The sequence below is a fragment of the Lissotriton vulgaris genome, chromosome 5 (assembly GCF_964263255.1).
Source record: "Lissotriton vulgaris chromosome 5, aLisVul1.2, whole genome shotgun sequence".
In the NCBI taxonomy this organism is placed as follows: domain Eukaryota; kingdom Metazoa; phylum Chordata; class Amphibia; order Caudata; family Salamandridae; genus Lissotriton; species Lissotriton vulgaris.
In genome coordinates this window covers 298,805,158-298,821,371 of record NC_141693.1, presented here as the reverse complement: position 1 = coordinate 298,821,371, position 16,214 = coordinate 298,805,158, and the positions used below count along the sequence as shown (strand labels likewise).

The window sequence follows — 16,214 nt, the reverse complement described above, 5'->3', positions numbered from 1 at the left end:
GGAAATATAGTTTGTATGATACTGTCACTTAGAAAGATATTAAACACTGATGAAAGGTGTTGCCTTCAATCAAGTGTGAATCAATGCAGGTTGAATCAACACAGTATCCCCTTCATATTACTATCCATGATATCTCTTCGTTTAATTTTTTGCCTACAGTATCCAAAGTAAAAATCCAGTAGGTCTCTTTTCTTTCGGGTTTTCTCTACATCGGTTCCTGGTTTGAGTTTGACTCGTTCTAAGATCAGCCATTTTAACTTGCTTTCTTTATGGTTATGATCACAGCAGTGTCTAACCATTGGTGCCTGTAATTTGTGAATTTGTGAGTTCTGACGGCTGATTAATGTACCGAGAAACGTGTCCGGAATTCTCTGCCTGTCTCTCTCATATATCCTAAGCCACAAGGGCAAAGGATCAGGTAGATTATATTTGAAGTTCTAGAGTTAGTCATATCTCTCAGTAGTCCTGATTTCCCCCATAACTCCATTGTTGTACCATCAGGGCACGCATCACACATATGGCAATTTCCACATCTGTAATGTCCTATAACATGCGGCAGTCCATCAATAGTTGTCTGTTTAGAGTCCCCTTTGTATGAGATCTGCTATGCACTAGTTTATCTTTCAAGTTTGGTTTCCTCCTATAGGCCTCTCTAGGTTTCTGCAATACTTCCTCTTCTGAGTTCACATTGAGTATAATATTCCAATTTTTATCTAAAATTTGTTTGATTTTGTGAATTATATTGGAGTGGTTTACTACACACACTAATTTGTCCTGATGCTGTTTCCTTTGGCCAGAAATAAGGGTGTCCTTGTTGTAATATTTAGCCCTCATCAGAGATTGTCTCACTAGGCGTTTGGGATAGCCTCTAAATAATAGTTGTGTTTGTAATTGTTCAGCATGTTTTATGAACTCTTTATTGTTGGTGCAATTGCGCCGTATTCGTAAAATTCCCTGAAAGGGATGGAGTCCTATTGACCAGAAGGGTGGTATTCTTCGCAGTTGGTTTTCTGGACAAGCTCACTTCTATGGTATTCTCTGTATCCAAGATCCATATGTCAAGGATTTCAACTTTCTCCTTAGAGTATTTGGCTGTGAATTTGAGATTAACATTACTCAAGTTAAGCCAAGTGATAAAATCTAAGAGACCTGTCTCTTCGCCTGTTCAGACGAAGAAGATGTCGTCTGTAAATAGTCACTTTACCTCATGGCTTGAAGAACTTTGTAAACTTTCAAACCCAGCACTAGATGGCAGGAGTATATTAAACCTATAATTCTATGAGCCTACATGCCAAGAATAAATTCTTACACAGCAAGTAACATATTCCTTTTCTAGCACACAACAGCATTTAAATGAACTGTGCAAGTATTTTAGAATATATCCGAAATAGGAAAGCACAAATGAAGCACATTTTTCAATTCCAAAGTGTGTTGGAAACAAATACTTAAATATGATCAAAACAATTCAGTACACTAGGTGATGCCATTTCCACACATTATTGTTTGAGCACTGTGCGGTTTTATTTGTCAAACTGTATGTCTGTGCAAATGTGAAGGTCATTTCAATTGAAAATGTACTGTCTGCAATGGATGTACTCCATGCCACTGCACTCTATGCCACTGTAGTCTACTCTGTTACTCTACACCACTACACTCTACGACATTGAACTCTACACCTCTATTTTCTGCATTACTATTTCTGTGCCACTGCACTCGGTCACTCTACTCTGCGCCACTGCACTATGCAGCACTAAACTCTGCACCACTCTACGCCTCTCTACTCTGCACCACTCTGCTACTGCTATCTACTAAGCAAATCTCTCACCTACACCACTGCATTCTATGACACATTGTATGCCATTGATTTCTGTGGAACTCCACTTTACGCCATTATAATCTGTAACACTCTACGCCAATGCACCCTACACCAGTCCTTGCTTCTCTGCACCACTCCACTGTCTGCCACTCTACGTGACTCCGCTGTATGCCACTTCAATACAAAACGCTCTTAGCCACTCCACTTTGACACTCTACTCCACTCTTCGCCATTCCACTCCACGACCCTCCATGCCACTCTTCTCTATGCCACTAACTTTTAGCCATGCTGTTGTACAACATGGCTAAAGGTGTGAATAGAAAATCCTAGGCCATCAAAGAACTTAAGTGAACAATGAAGCCAAACCAGTGGTCAAAGGAATAATCGAAAATGGCAATTTATATAAAACACATATTTTTAATCAGTATATTAAAAATCATATAGTAGATGACCAAAAATCAAACTATATGATGAGAATAAAAGTTCATCAATTACAAGCAAATATTATAGAAATAGACATATTGCATAAAAATCATATTATGTACAATTCAAATTACATTCAAAAATCACAATTAATAACTGGAGTATTAAGGAAACGTAAAAACTCGACGCGCATTTCGGCAGTGAACCGCCTTCCTCAGGAGTCACAGATTAAGTCCTGGAAATACATTTATAAGAAAAAAATATATGTTAGACTACTATACATACATATATATCTTTATATAAACATACCAACAAATATAAAAAATAAAATACAAACGGCATCAGGCAAGGCTAACAGTATTAAATTCTAGGCTCGAAATTCCTTAATACCTAACTGGTCGGGACTATTGATTCGTTCACTTAACGACAAAAAATTGACAGATGATATCTTACAATTGTGCAGTACTTGACTAGAAAAGAGAATGGTCATTCAGAAAACACCCTGTCATATAGAAGCGACTGATGCAATTTATATGAGTCAGCGTATATATATATTTTTATGAAATATAAAACATTGCGTCTTGACATATATATTGATAAAGGCTGTAAAGATATTTTATAAAATATGAAACACAGCATCTTATAGTACATGTTGAAAAAACTGTGATGAAACATAGTACAAAATACATGGCAGTACACTTACATTAGAGGACACTCTATCCATGCAGTACAATAACTGAAGGTAATATCTTCATGTATATTTTTTGAAAACACTGTATCTCTCTGTGAAAAATGATTCCTAATAAGGGGAGAGACACAGGTAGGTAAGGTATTGCTAAGACGCATATTACCAATTTTGAACACAATGGGTCAAAACGCTAATCAAGACATGTGGATGAAAATATATATCAGGATTGTTAGGGTTAAGAACAAGCGAAAATCTAAATAATAAGTTACTAGATATCATAGATCAGCTTTGATGGACTAGTAAATGAGAACTGAAATACATATTTATATAAACACTTGCAGAAGGGAAATAGCCCTCTACTACTCGAAAGATCAATCGAGGGAAAGCGTTAATAATATAGCCAACCGCATTGCTTCATGTAGTATAAGACAACCTGGATAACAAGGGAGAGTGTTCACTCGCCGTGTATATGATTCTAGGCAGTAGAGAGGATCTCCTATTGACCTCGTATTAAGAATCACAGTAAGGATGAAACTACAATGTAAAGCGTGCTCTAAATGCTAATTCCTATAACCTAGATGTAAACCTATTAGTTAACTGTGATCATATGATTACCTGATATATGGTGGTACTCTATATTCAGATTATGTTGGTGAAAACATATCACATATATGTAGAGCAGCAAGGTAGTTCTTGTTCAATGTATCGCGGCTCTCAAATCACTAGCGGGATCTCACAACTAAAAAAGCAGCGGAAGAATAGAGAAAGAATGTGGCACAGAGTAAGCGCTAATAAATGATAAACGAGAGATTAGTGTTATTCAATTAGAGCACGGCTAGGACACATGGTACAATACGCCGTTTATATACCTTATTTATTCAGATGGGGTTGCGATGCGTGATGCTTTTGGGTGTATCTTTAGCTAGACGTTGAAAGCTGTGTCACTAATAAATTACAAAAAGAAAAGGAACAAAGGGATACAGGCTTGATTAGCACTAATGGGATCGTAAAACTCGACAAATATGGCACATCAGTTGAAGTTAAAAGGGGATTCAGATTATAAACGTCCAGTTTACCTTGTTTGTTAAGTGTCGAAATGTTACGCGATGCCTGATATGCATCAACGGGCGGGGACGTCTTGGTGCAAAGAAGAAAACACCACTGAAAAGAAAGCCAGGGTCGTATATAAGTAAATAGTGTCTGGCTGAAGGTAAACGACACAATAGTCTAAAACTAAAGAATATCTAGCTCTTACCTTCTGCAGATAAATGATGGATGTGCAGCAAGATGGTGCTGCTCCGACGTTCGTAGTGTGGGGACCAATCCTCCACGAAAAAAGAGAATATATGCCGGACGGCTAGTATCTAATTTAAAGGGTCCAAATGGCGCGAAAAAACCACCAATCGTGATGTCATGAAGTAAATAGAGAAACAGGACTAATGTAGTGGGAAAAGTCAAAACGCATCCCAATCCAAAATGGCGCGTATATGTTATAATTCGTGATGTCGAAAGAAATAATACAGGTGTATGAATAATATGGGTCTAATGATAATAAATAATATAAAACTTTAAATGGATATATATATATTTTCAAGTATGTTCCCTAAAATGACATAGCAGGAATACAACTTTCTAAATTTTCCTGACGCGTCCTGATTAAGGATGGTGCCTATGATTCAAAATACAGCGTGCTTGTGACAATCGCACGGAAGCAGACAATATTCATAGGCTAAGAGGCGAAAAAATAATAATCGCCTGCTAAAACGGGCGATAACGCAAAAAATATCTGTGTATATAGGAAGGCGCAAGACCTCATATACCAAATAATAATATGTATAAGACGAAGAGCTAATGAATATTAAAATGTGGAAGGGGGGGAAGGAGGGGGAGGTTTTTTATATATTAGACTATTTCTGTAATAACTGAAAACGTGAGTATAAATTGCTGGAATGACAAGTAACAGAACTCATGAAGGGGATAAAGTGTAATGGTCACGCAAAGTGGCTAAAGGATAGCGTTCTCCCAGGGAATTTCGGCATTAAGGCCTTTCTTGAAAGTTCCCAGAGAGAAAATCCAAAAGACCTCCCTTTTCTTCCTAACTTGGTCCCCACCTTTATTATTTGGGAGTCTAATTTTTTCTAGGATGCGCCATTTGAAGTCATCTGGAGCATGGTGGTTTTCTGAGAAATGTTTGACTAAAGGTGCCAAGTTCTTGTTGGTACGGATAGCCGACCTATGTTCTGTAAGCCTAGTCTGGATGGGTCTGGAGGTTTCGCCCACATAACCAAGTTGGCATGGACACAAAATGAAATAGATACAGTTCGCAGTCTTACAGTTCCACATATCTTGGGCGTTGGTATGGCAGCCATTGTGTTCAAAAGACTCACCTTCTATGATGTTACTGCAGGATTTACAGGATGAGCATCTTACAGTGCCTCTAACAGGGAAATTGTTACTGATTGATCTTTGCACAAATTCTGAATGAACATTAGTTGTAGTGAAACGAGAATGCACAATGAGATCTTTAAGATTTTTGTTTCTTCTATGTGCAAACATAGGTTTGTCTAACTTGCCACTAGTGGGGTTCGAATTCAGAATATGCCAATTGGTGTTGACAATATGTTTGACTGTATTGTCGAGGGTGGAGTGTTTTGTGATACATACCAGTTGGTCATTGGTTATGGGGGGGTTTAGTTCTGAGTAGATGATCGCGATCGTAAAACCTAGCTTGTTTATACGAGTCTCTGACCAACCTGTGTGGATAGCCTCTATTTAGAAATTTTTGTCGCATGGTTTTAGCTTGAATGTCAAAGTCCGCTAGGTTGGAACAATTTCTTCTGACTCGGAGAAACTGGGAAAAAGGTATACTCTCTCTTTGACATCGCGGATGAAAACTCTTAAAATGAAGGAGAGTATTTCTCGCTGTAGATTTGGCAAAAAGATCTACAATAAGTTTATTATTTTGGTTCTTAATGATTATGTCTAAAAATTCAACCTGTTTGTCGCTATATTGAGCAGTAAATTTAAGATTAGCATCTGTCAGGTAATCCATTCAAGGAACTCACTTAGTGAATCTCTCCCATTGGTCCAGACAAAAAATATATCATCGATATATCTGGACCAATGGGAGATAGACTCATAAAAGGGTGCTATTTCATTGTGAATGAATCTAGTTTCGAAGGCTGCCATGTAGATATTTGCGATGGAGGGAGCAACTGACGCCCCCATACTGACGCCTTTGATTTGGCGAAAAAGGGTGCTACCAAATTCAACAATATTCTCGGAGAGGACAATCTGTAGAAGGTCTAATAGGAAATCTTTAGGACATAAGATGTTGAAGGTGTCAATAAACCAACTGGTGGCTAACATGGCTTCCTGCTGTGGAATGTTACTGTACAGCGCTTCGATATCCATCGTGACTAGTAAGTCTTTATTTGGATCAAAAGGTAGATTTTCTATTTTAGATATCATCAAACCTGTATCTCTAATGTAAGAAGGGATTTTGGGTACATGAGGACGAAGATAGGAGTCAATGAATTTAGAAAGGGGTTCTGTGTTCGTACCTATCGTTGATACGATGGGTCTATAGGGGGGGTCTATTAGATCTTTATGAATCTTTGGCATGCCATAAATGCATGCTGTTTTATGTTGATGGTGATTAAGGTAGTCAAATTCCTTTTGGTTGATGTCTCCAGATGTGAGTGCTGTTAAAGTGAGATTGCGGATCTTTTTAGATACTGAAGGAAGAGGATTAGTTCTTACCATGGAATAGGTGGCAGTATCTGAAAGCATGGTTATCATCTTTTGTTCATATTTGTCAGTATCTAACAGGACAATGCCACCCCCCTTGTCACAACTCTTAACTATCAACTTGTTGTCTTTTCTCAGGTTTTTGAGGGCTTCTGATTCTTCTCTACTGAGGTTATAGATTGGTTTGGGTATAAATCGAAGGGCTCTTTCAAGTTGTTGAAGAACATCTAGCTCGAAACTGGCAACCTCTGGTCCTAATTGGTCCAGAGAGGGATTAAACGTGGAAGGCAACGATAACTGTCTCGTGTCCTGAACTACATTACTGGTATCTAACGTTAAGGAAGAAAATAACTTCTTTAATCTAATTTTTCGAAAAAATGAAATGATGTCTTTTTGTAGTTCAAATACATTGACTTGTGCATGGGGGACATATGATAGGCCTTTCGAAAGTAGTGACTCAGTATAGATGTCTATATGCTTAGAGGACAGATTAAAGATAAGGATTACATCCCCTGACCCCAATATTGACGATTGCGTGTCTCGCGAATGAATTGGGGTTCCTGTGGTTGATGTTGTTGGTGGCTAAAACACATTGGCAATGCCATTAGCTCCTGCATAGGTGAAACCTATTGGCGTTGCCAATGCTTGTTTAATTAACTTCCTAATAGCTTCTTTTGAAAAATCTTAAGACCTGATTGACGTGATACCTAAAGAGTTGGACAAGGTTTGTAGTTGTGAGTCTGAGATCCCATTATTTGGGACCTCCCTCTCTCATCTGAGTTTTGCAAATGACTTCCTTTCTTTTCTTAACATGTGCCCACTTCTTGTTCTTCTGCCACAGCTGGGAAGACCTTGTCAACAAAGTCAGTGCTCGGAAGGAGGAAGAACATGAGCCTCAACTGCTGCAGCTCGGGGCAACACACCCAAAGAGCATCCTTCTGGAATTCGCCAATCCATTCCATCATATAGCAAGTCGCCTCGCCAATCCGGAAGATGAGAACAAGGAAGGGGCAGATGACGAAGAGCTGGAAATGGGTGAGTTAAGACATCATGCATTAGACCACAAAGAGATGATGCATTACACTCCGAATTAACCTTAGAATGGTGGTGTTGGTAAAGAAATGAAATGGTTTTAAAGCAAACCGGACTCTCTCAATTGGAAAATGTTGTTACACTCAGTACTGCCATTAATAATACTTGTGTTCGAAATTAAGTGTTGGGTCCGCAGTTGATCAAGTTGTTTTTCTTTGAAGAAGTCTTTCAAGTAACGAGACCGAGTTACTCCGCCTCTCGGTGATAATGTGCATGGGTATCGATTTCTTTGTTAAAGTGTTTTCTCTCTGCCGTCTGGTTCAGATGTGTGTTCCTCTGCTCCATGTTTCGACTCCGTTTAGTTAAATTTTTCGGTTCTGTACTGTCTTCAACTGTATTAATTATTTCGATCATGCGCTTCACTTCTGCGCTGCATTTGAATTTCGTCGGTTCAGCCTTCGACCAACTGCCCTTTGGGATGCCACCCACCTTGGGCCTACTCCCAAGTCCACTCCTTTCCATCGAGGATGTCCTTCTAATGGAACGCATACCTTTCAGATTTTGCCCGTGTAGCCATGCGAAATAGCTGCACTCCGATTAACACCTCTTATGCAGCTCGTGCCTTTCGCCCGACCATCGTCAAGCCAACTGCGTCGTGTGTAAGTCCCTTCGGGCCAAGAAAACCCTACGGGATCGAAGGTCTCATTGACTGAAAATGTCTTGCAGAAGCAGAGATGATACTCCTGACATTTTCTGCGCGGAGCACACCTAGGAGGAGACCGCTTCAGATGATAAACAGGGGTCTTCTCCCCTGATGAAAGCTCCAGCTCCGACATGGAGATCGATATGGAGATGTGCAGCCTTCCATCCGGTGAAGTCATGAGTACTATGGTCCCTGACACTGCTCCAAAACACAAACCGGTCTCAAAACATTCTCACATAGAGGTCGCTGGGCCACCACTGTTTTCTGCCCATGGTTGGATCCGAAAGACTGTTTTGGACACCCTGCCCTCTGGCCCGGCACTAATTCAATACCAAGCCTTCGGCATTGACCTCTTCATACCAAGACCAACCTTCGGGATCAAGCTGGTAACCTGCCACATCTACTGTTGTGCGGAGCAAAACACTTGGGTTTGTAAGAGAGCTAACAGCAGGCTTCTGGGGAAACTCCACCTCCTGATAAGGAGAGTAAGTAAATAGATGCAGCTGCGAAGAGTGTTGCAACACAGGCAGCTAATCATTGGCATATTGCCAATTCTTAAGCCCTTCTGGCTCGCTATGATAGTGCCCATTGGTGATGAAATGTAGGAATTCTTACAACACCTCCTGGAGAAACACCACAAAAGGAGACAACAAATTGTCACTGAGGATTAGGCGGTTGCCAACAATTCCATCTGATGGGCACTAGAAGCGGCAGATACAGCTTCTAGGGGTGTTAATACCAGCGTGCTTTTTAGGTGACATGCATGGCTTAAATGTTCTAGGTTAAAATCAGAGGTTCAGCAGGCTTTACTAAATATGCCTTTTTGACAAACAGCACCTTTTTGGCCCACAGATAAACACTACCCTTGACAAAATGAAAAAAGACAATGACACAGGTATGGCATAGGAGCATTAGCGACGGCAACTCTTAGGGGTTCCTTTTGTCGCACAGGCTACAGGGTTGCATATAGGTCAGCCACCACAGACTCCTCCACTTCCCAACGAATACAAGGCCAGTCTGCCTACAGTAATTGATATTTTTTAGGTTCCTTCAGAGGCGGAAACAACAAGGAAAGGCACAGGGGTGCAGCCGCACGCGGAGCCACACCGACTGGAAAGCAGTGGCTACCCAATACTTCCCCCGCCCGCTCCCCTCCTGTCGGGAGCAAACTACAAATTTTCCCCCCAGTTTGGGAATCTATCACCACATACCAATGAGTACTAGCCATTATTCCACATGGCTACTCTTTGGAACTCATTACCAAACCATCCAACATCCCACCTCTCATTCAAAGCTATCACAGGATCATCTAACACTTCTCAAACAAGACGTCAAATCCCTTCTTCTCAAAGGGGCTATAGAACCTAACCCACTTAAACAACAAGGATCAGGGTTATATTCTCTATAATTTCTTGTTCCCAAAAAGGATGGGTCACTGAGACTAATCTTAGATCTCACTTATCAACCAGCTTATCCCAATCCTGCTCAAGTTCAGAATTTTCAGCTAACTCTATAACAGTTCCAACCAAATAATACTATCACAGTTCAGACCATGATGCATCTGGTAGGATTGATTGCCTGTTGCATTGCCATAGTTCCACACGCAAGGTTACACATGAGTCCCCTACAACCATGTCTAGCTCATCAGTGGTCTCAAATCACAGGGTCACTCCAAGATATAGTTTTGCACTCACCGCTCTCTGCAATGGTGGAACACCAACAATCTGTTTCTAGGCCCTGTTCCTCACCTCGCTCTCACCACTGACACATCAGAGACGGGTGCAGACTGATTTGGGTGCCAGTCTACAAGACCTCACAGTAAAAGGTCTGTGGGATGTCAAACATTAATCCCTACACATGAAGTACTTGGAGCTTCAGACGATCTTCCTAGTACTAAAGCCATTTCTTCCTGACCTATCTCACAAGGTTGTCCTAGTCCGAATGGACAACATGACAGCCATATATTATTTACAAAAACATAGTTGCACACTGTCTTCACAATGGACTGTGACCATATGGAACTGGGCTCTTCACCACCACATCCATCTCCTAGCGTAATATCTGCCAGAAGCAGACAATGATTTTGCAAACCTGCTCAGCAGGGTGCAGCAACAGACCCACGAGTGGGAACTGTACCCACAAGTTCGCCTTCCCTACTTTCAGAAGTGGGTGTTTACTCAAATAGATCTTTTTCCGCACCCGAAAACACAAAATGCCCAAACTTCGCCTCCAGGTAACCACACACATAATCCAAGGACAACGCACTATAGATAAGTTGTGCAGGGATATTTGCCTATGCTTTTCCACCCATCTCTCTCATTCCGTTTCTGGTTCGGAGACACCGGCAAACATCTCTCACCATGATGCCCATCTTTAATGAGTTTAGTCCTTTTATGGTAGACTAATTGAAATCAATCATTACTACCACTACATTTGGATTTTTGTAGGATCTCTGTCCACCTAAAGTACTCCATTTAGAGCCCAACATAGTGGCTACTTATCTCACCAAGATCTTTAACATTATGTTTAGTGAAGGATACTTTCCCATAGACTGAAAATCTATGTTGGTTCTCCCTTTAGTAAAAAAATCTAATTTAAACATATTGGATCAAAACGACTACCGACCCATCTCCCGGCTTCAATTCCTGGCCAGACTAGTGGAGAAGTCAATGAATCTACACATGGTCACTTTTATAGAGGACTGTCATCTTATTTTTGGATGACGCCCAGTTCGGTTTTAGACAAAATCATAGCACCAAATCTGCGCTGATAGTGGCATCAGAGAAAATCGGGTCCTCTTCAGATAAGGGTGGCAATGCAGCCCGTATCTTGTTGGATTTGGCTGCAGCATTTGATACAGTCAATCTTGACCTTTTGATAAACTAAATGCAGAGTCCAGGATTCAAAGGTGCAGCGCTGGCTCCGCTGCGCACCTTTCTTACAAGCCAGATTCAATCTGTATTGCTTAATGGCTTTACATCTTTGCCCTACTCTCTGCCTTGTGGGGTACCACAGGGCTCATCATTAAACCCAACGTTGTTCAATCTCTATGTGAAGTCTCTGGCCACTCTTGCTATCACTAGCCTCCTATGCTGTTGATGCTCCAAGCTGGTATCATTTCCAAAAACTGCACCAATATGTGCGATTCATTTCAGAACTGCATGAGTACAGTCAGTAAACGGATGGACAACAATTGTCTTAAAGTGAACTCATCAAAAACAGACGTGATACTGTTTGGGAATGATGCTTCCTTCTGCTGTGATTCCCTGATGATCTGGGTACTCCCCCCTACACCAGTAGACAGGGTCATAAACCTTGGCGTTATGATGGATGATCAACTTAATTTCAACTCCCAGGTTCATAAGGTCACATCATCTTCTTTTCTTGCCCTTGGTACTGTTAAGAAAATAATCATATTCATTCCATCTGATCTTCTAAAAACCATGGTCACTGCCATAGTCATATCAAGACTAGATTATTGTAATGGGTTGTACCAAAATCTTCCAAAAGGCTCCTTGAATAGACCACAAATTAGTCAACGTTCAGCTGCTTGTTTCTTACTGAATGTTCCCAGAATTCACTCTGCTTCTTCTGCCATCTGCAAGTTACACTGGTTACCTGTGAAGAAGTGCATCGAATTTAAGGCCTTATGCATCGCCTTCAAGGCACTGCGCAGTCAAGGTCCAGCCTATTTGAAGAAGAATCTGAGATGGTATTTGCCGAGCAGAACCCTCCATTCCAGCTCCGCCAAAAACCTAGTGGTCCCGCCTTTTGAATGTTCCCCCTGGGCAGGCAGTAGTTTCAATACTTGTACCGCCCTGAACTGGAATAGATTTCTCCAGGATCTGAAATCTGCTGCTTCGTTATCCTCATTCAGAAAGCCACTAAAAAATGGACCGTTTTGTCAATAGAAGCTTAGGGCATATCGGACTATAGCGCCAAGACGCCTCCTGGTAAACGTGGCACTCAAGTTATTTTATTCATTCATTCATGATCCAGTAGCTCCCACTTGGGTGCGTCAGCCCTGGTTCATGACATTACTAGATCTCTCAGTTCCACATGAGAAGCTCCTCAACGGGCTGGACCTTCTCATTCAGAATCGAGGACAAATCCGACACCCCAAAACTCTCAATCTAGCAGTTTGGCTCCTGAGATCATAGAGTTTGGCTATCTCAATTTACCACAAGATTGTATGAACATTCTCACACAAGCATGCAAATCCACAACTAGAGAATGTTAAGCTGCAAAATGTAAACGTTTTTATTACCACCAACCCAAACAAATTGATCCTATGAATGCCACAGTGCAAGACATTATCTGATTCCCACTTCATTTGCAAGCGGCTAATTTAGCCTACGCTTCCCTTAGGTTACACCTCAATGCAATGGCTGCCTATCTCCAAAATAGATAGCTCTCTCACTGTTCAAAATCCCAGTCATTGTGGCATTAATGGAAGGTCCTTAAGTGGGTCATTCCTCCTCTGGTTCCTCCAGCACTAACTTGGAACCTTAACATTTTTGTAACCAGACTCCTGGGTCCCCCTTTTGTGCCTCTTCACTCATGTCCCCTTCAATTTCTTTAATGGAAAGTGGCATTCTTAGTTGCCAATACCTCACTGCGTGTGTTAGTGAGCTCCAGGCTTTAACTTTTGAATAAGCATTCTTCCAAATACATAGAGACAAGCTGATTCTTCATACTAATCCTAAATTCCTACCTAAGGTACTCCCTCAGTTTCACCTCCATCAATCCATTGAGCTCCCTGACAATCATTGCTTCCCGAGTTCAGAGGAACATGGCGGCAGAAGGCTAACTGCCGCGGTACTCCGCTCTAAGCTCTAGCGGAGCGCTTGTGCATTTCAGCAAAAAATTAGGACTTTGTAAGATTTTTGTAGCTCTCGTAACTCTCGTATTGTAAGGTAGAGCTATTAGTCGTTCGTACTCCTAAATTCATATCAAAAGAAAAACCTTTTTTCGGACGAAAAGTTTGCTCCGGCCGTTAGCGCGGTCTCTCTTCACCCTCCATGTGTGTTCAGAGGGGCGTGTTCCAGCTTGTTTCAGCGTCCGTCGGAGCTCTATCGCACAGCTCTCTAGCGGGTCAGCCGTCACTGCAGACGCCAGCGGTGTTGTGGACGTGGCATCGAGCCGCCCTGGAGCTCCGTCGTGGGAGGCAATTGCGGTCCCTTCGCAGAGATCTTTGCTCCTCTGTGAGTATTGCGGGGGGAGGGGAGTGAAATCACGCAAGAGGACATTCCGTTACCAGCGGCAACAGCTTTGGGATCTACAACGGCTACAGCAGCAGAATATGATCCACCGGATTCAACAGCAAAGAAGGTGAAGGGGAGACAAGGAGGGGGGAAGGCAGTCGACAGCAAATGTTTGGAGGTACTAGAAGAGATACTTAAAGAGGGGTTAGACCCGGGTGCGGGTCCTAGTGTAAAGCAGAGAGATAGTAGCTTGGTTAAAAACCCACGTTCTTCTACGCTTAGAAGTTACCATTTAAACCAAGTCGAGTTTCCCCCAAACTTGCATTCAGCAATTACTAATAAGGGCCGTAGAGGGAATAAAGCTAATAAGCATCAAAACTCGACTCAAAAAAGAGGAGGTAAGACTAATTGGAAGAAAGGGGGCGTGAGTGGGCCCGCTGTCCTGGAAACCAGGCTGGAGTCTGGGGGAGTGACCCAGAATATTATTGCAGTGGGACCTGAATTGATTAAGTCAAACAGTACTAACGTCAGTATTAGCGCCAGTAAAACGCCATCTAAAACTTCTTCCTACCTCTCCTCTGAGGCGAAACCCAAACGAGCGAAAAAATCTAAGTTAGTAAAAACAGTTCTAGATTCAGGCTCTAGGATAACGCCTTCATTGCGATCTTGTTTTAATGTCATTCCTCAGGTCTTGAATTTGGCGCAGAGAAATCCCCCTGCAGTCTGTGCCTCTCCAGGTATAACACCGACCATAGCTATATCTGGTTGTCTGGCTTTTTTGGATCCTAGTCCACAAAAAATGGAGGAGGAGGCCCGCAATGAAGATCAACCTGGGGAGGAGGGATGTGTACCCACTGACACTATATTGATAGAGGTTAACTCAGCTCTCCTGTCTACGGAAGCATCAGCAGAGCAGGGCATCGAAAATAACCACAGCCTTAGTGGTTCTCCAGTTCTTGGGGAGGCTGCCACAACTCCTATGGTATTAATCAGTTCTGCTGAAGCAGAAGTCTGTAGCTTCCCAGGTGAGCGTGCATGTCTGGAGGTTGATACAAGCCCTGAGCCAGAAGAGTCAGGGAGTCGACAACTAGAGTCCCTTTTAAATGTAACCCAGAACATTCAGCTGCAAACTGCCCATAACCCCCCTCCTAGCTCTGACATCCCTTTTGGACTACCTGTCTTTGCCGCTAATATACCCCCAGATCTCTCACTCTCTTCGATATTATCTATGTTTTCTAATCTATCAGCTGACATCTAACGGGGGTTTGAGGAGTCATCAAAAATCCAAAGAGATCAGGTCATACTGTGAGTCGTTAGACAGCAAGATAGATGGGCTTTTTTCAAGAACTGGAGTGTTGGAAGAAACAACGGCTGCAATGTCTCTTGAATTGGAAAATGCTAAGGAGGATATAGTTAAACTCAAAAGAGAGGACACCGCTCTGGCTGATAGAATGGAGGTCCTGGAAAATAATGCGAGGCGTTGTAACATCCGCATTCTAAATGTACCCGAAGCGAAGGATCTGACATCAAGTCCTATATCATCCAACTCCTAAAAAAAATCTCTCAATCTAACCCATACAGAGGAGGAATTGAATGTAGACATCCAGCGGATCCATAGGGACCCCTTCAGGCGAAATCTGCAGCGGACGAAGCCCTGGAAGATACTAGTTAACTTTCATACTTTCCTATTGAAGGATCATATCCTCAACTTAGCCCTTAAACAAAAATCCCTATCTGGAGGAGATTTTACTTTTCAAATAAGATCCGACCTTTCAAGGGCAACCCTGGATAGGCAGTGGGAACTGGGCAGGAGAATGGAGGCCTTCAGGAATCTGGGTGCGTCAGTACAGATGAGCTTTCCTGCAGCTTTGAAGATTATGTTTAAAAATAAAATGTTCAACATCCGCTCAGTTCAGGCTGCAGATGAGCTATTGATGAATATTGGTACACCCAAGGGGGCTGAGGGCAGGTCAGGTTTGGGCTGAGAGATTGGGGGCATGTCCACTTTTTCTGCACTTAGGCAAAGAATATAGAGTCTATATATTATAAACTGATCTTGATCTTCCCCAGCTTTCTGTTTTTCTTACTCTTAGAAGCACATAAAAAGGAAAAAAAAGAGGGGGGAAAAAGGAAGGGAAAAAAAAGAAAAAAAAATATATATATATATAAAAACCCTTAAAAAAGTATTAAAATCTTTAGCAGAGCTACAATACAATATAACACTAATATTAATAAGTTGTGAAAAATCACAAACTTATGCATCTCATACCGTGAGGAATTTATCCTGATTTCGAGTGTAGCCACAATAGGTTAAACTATTGGCAGGTTTACCCAGTCCTCAACACTATAATTATTAACGCTTCGTGGGGGCTTAGAATAGGCCAGGGGTACCATAAACCGGACGTGCTCCGGTTGGACAAACAAGGGTTCCTCAAGGGGGGAGGGCGGGGTTCACGTGGGTGAGGGTTAGGGTAAAAAAGTATAAAATGTTTCTCATTTCTGAATTGGTTGTTGACAATACTATTTTCAATAAATGGACAGATTTTGTATCTCAGACATATACTAAAGGTCGTAAGCTTGTAATGTCTAGCCTCACTA

General features: G+C 41.8%; 1 protein-coding gene across 1 annotated transcript in view; it reads left to right on the top strand.

Annotated features, from left to right (window-relative positions):
• LOC147710760 (uncharacterized) overlaps positions 1-16,214 on the top strand; it is a 474,425-nt gene that overhangs the window by 290,933 nt on the left and 167,278 nt on the right. The window contains exon 10 of the mRNA XM_086921479.1: positions 7,519-7,712. Within this exon, the coding sequence (XP_086777605.1) occupies positions 7,519-7,712 (194 nt within the window). The remainder of the gene's footprint in view (positions 1-7,518; positions 7,713-16,214) is intronic.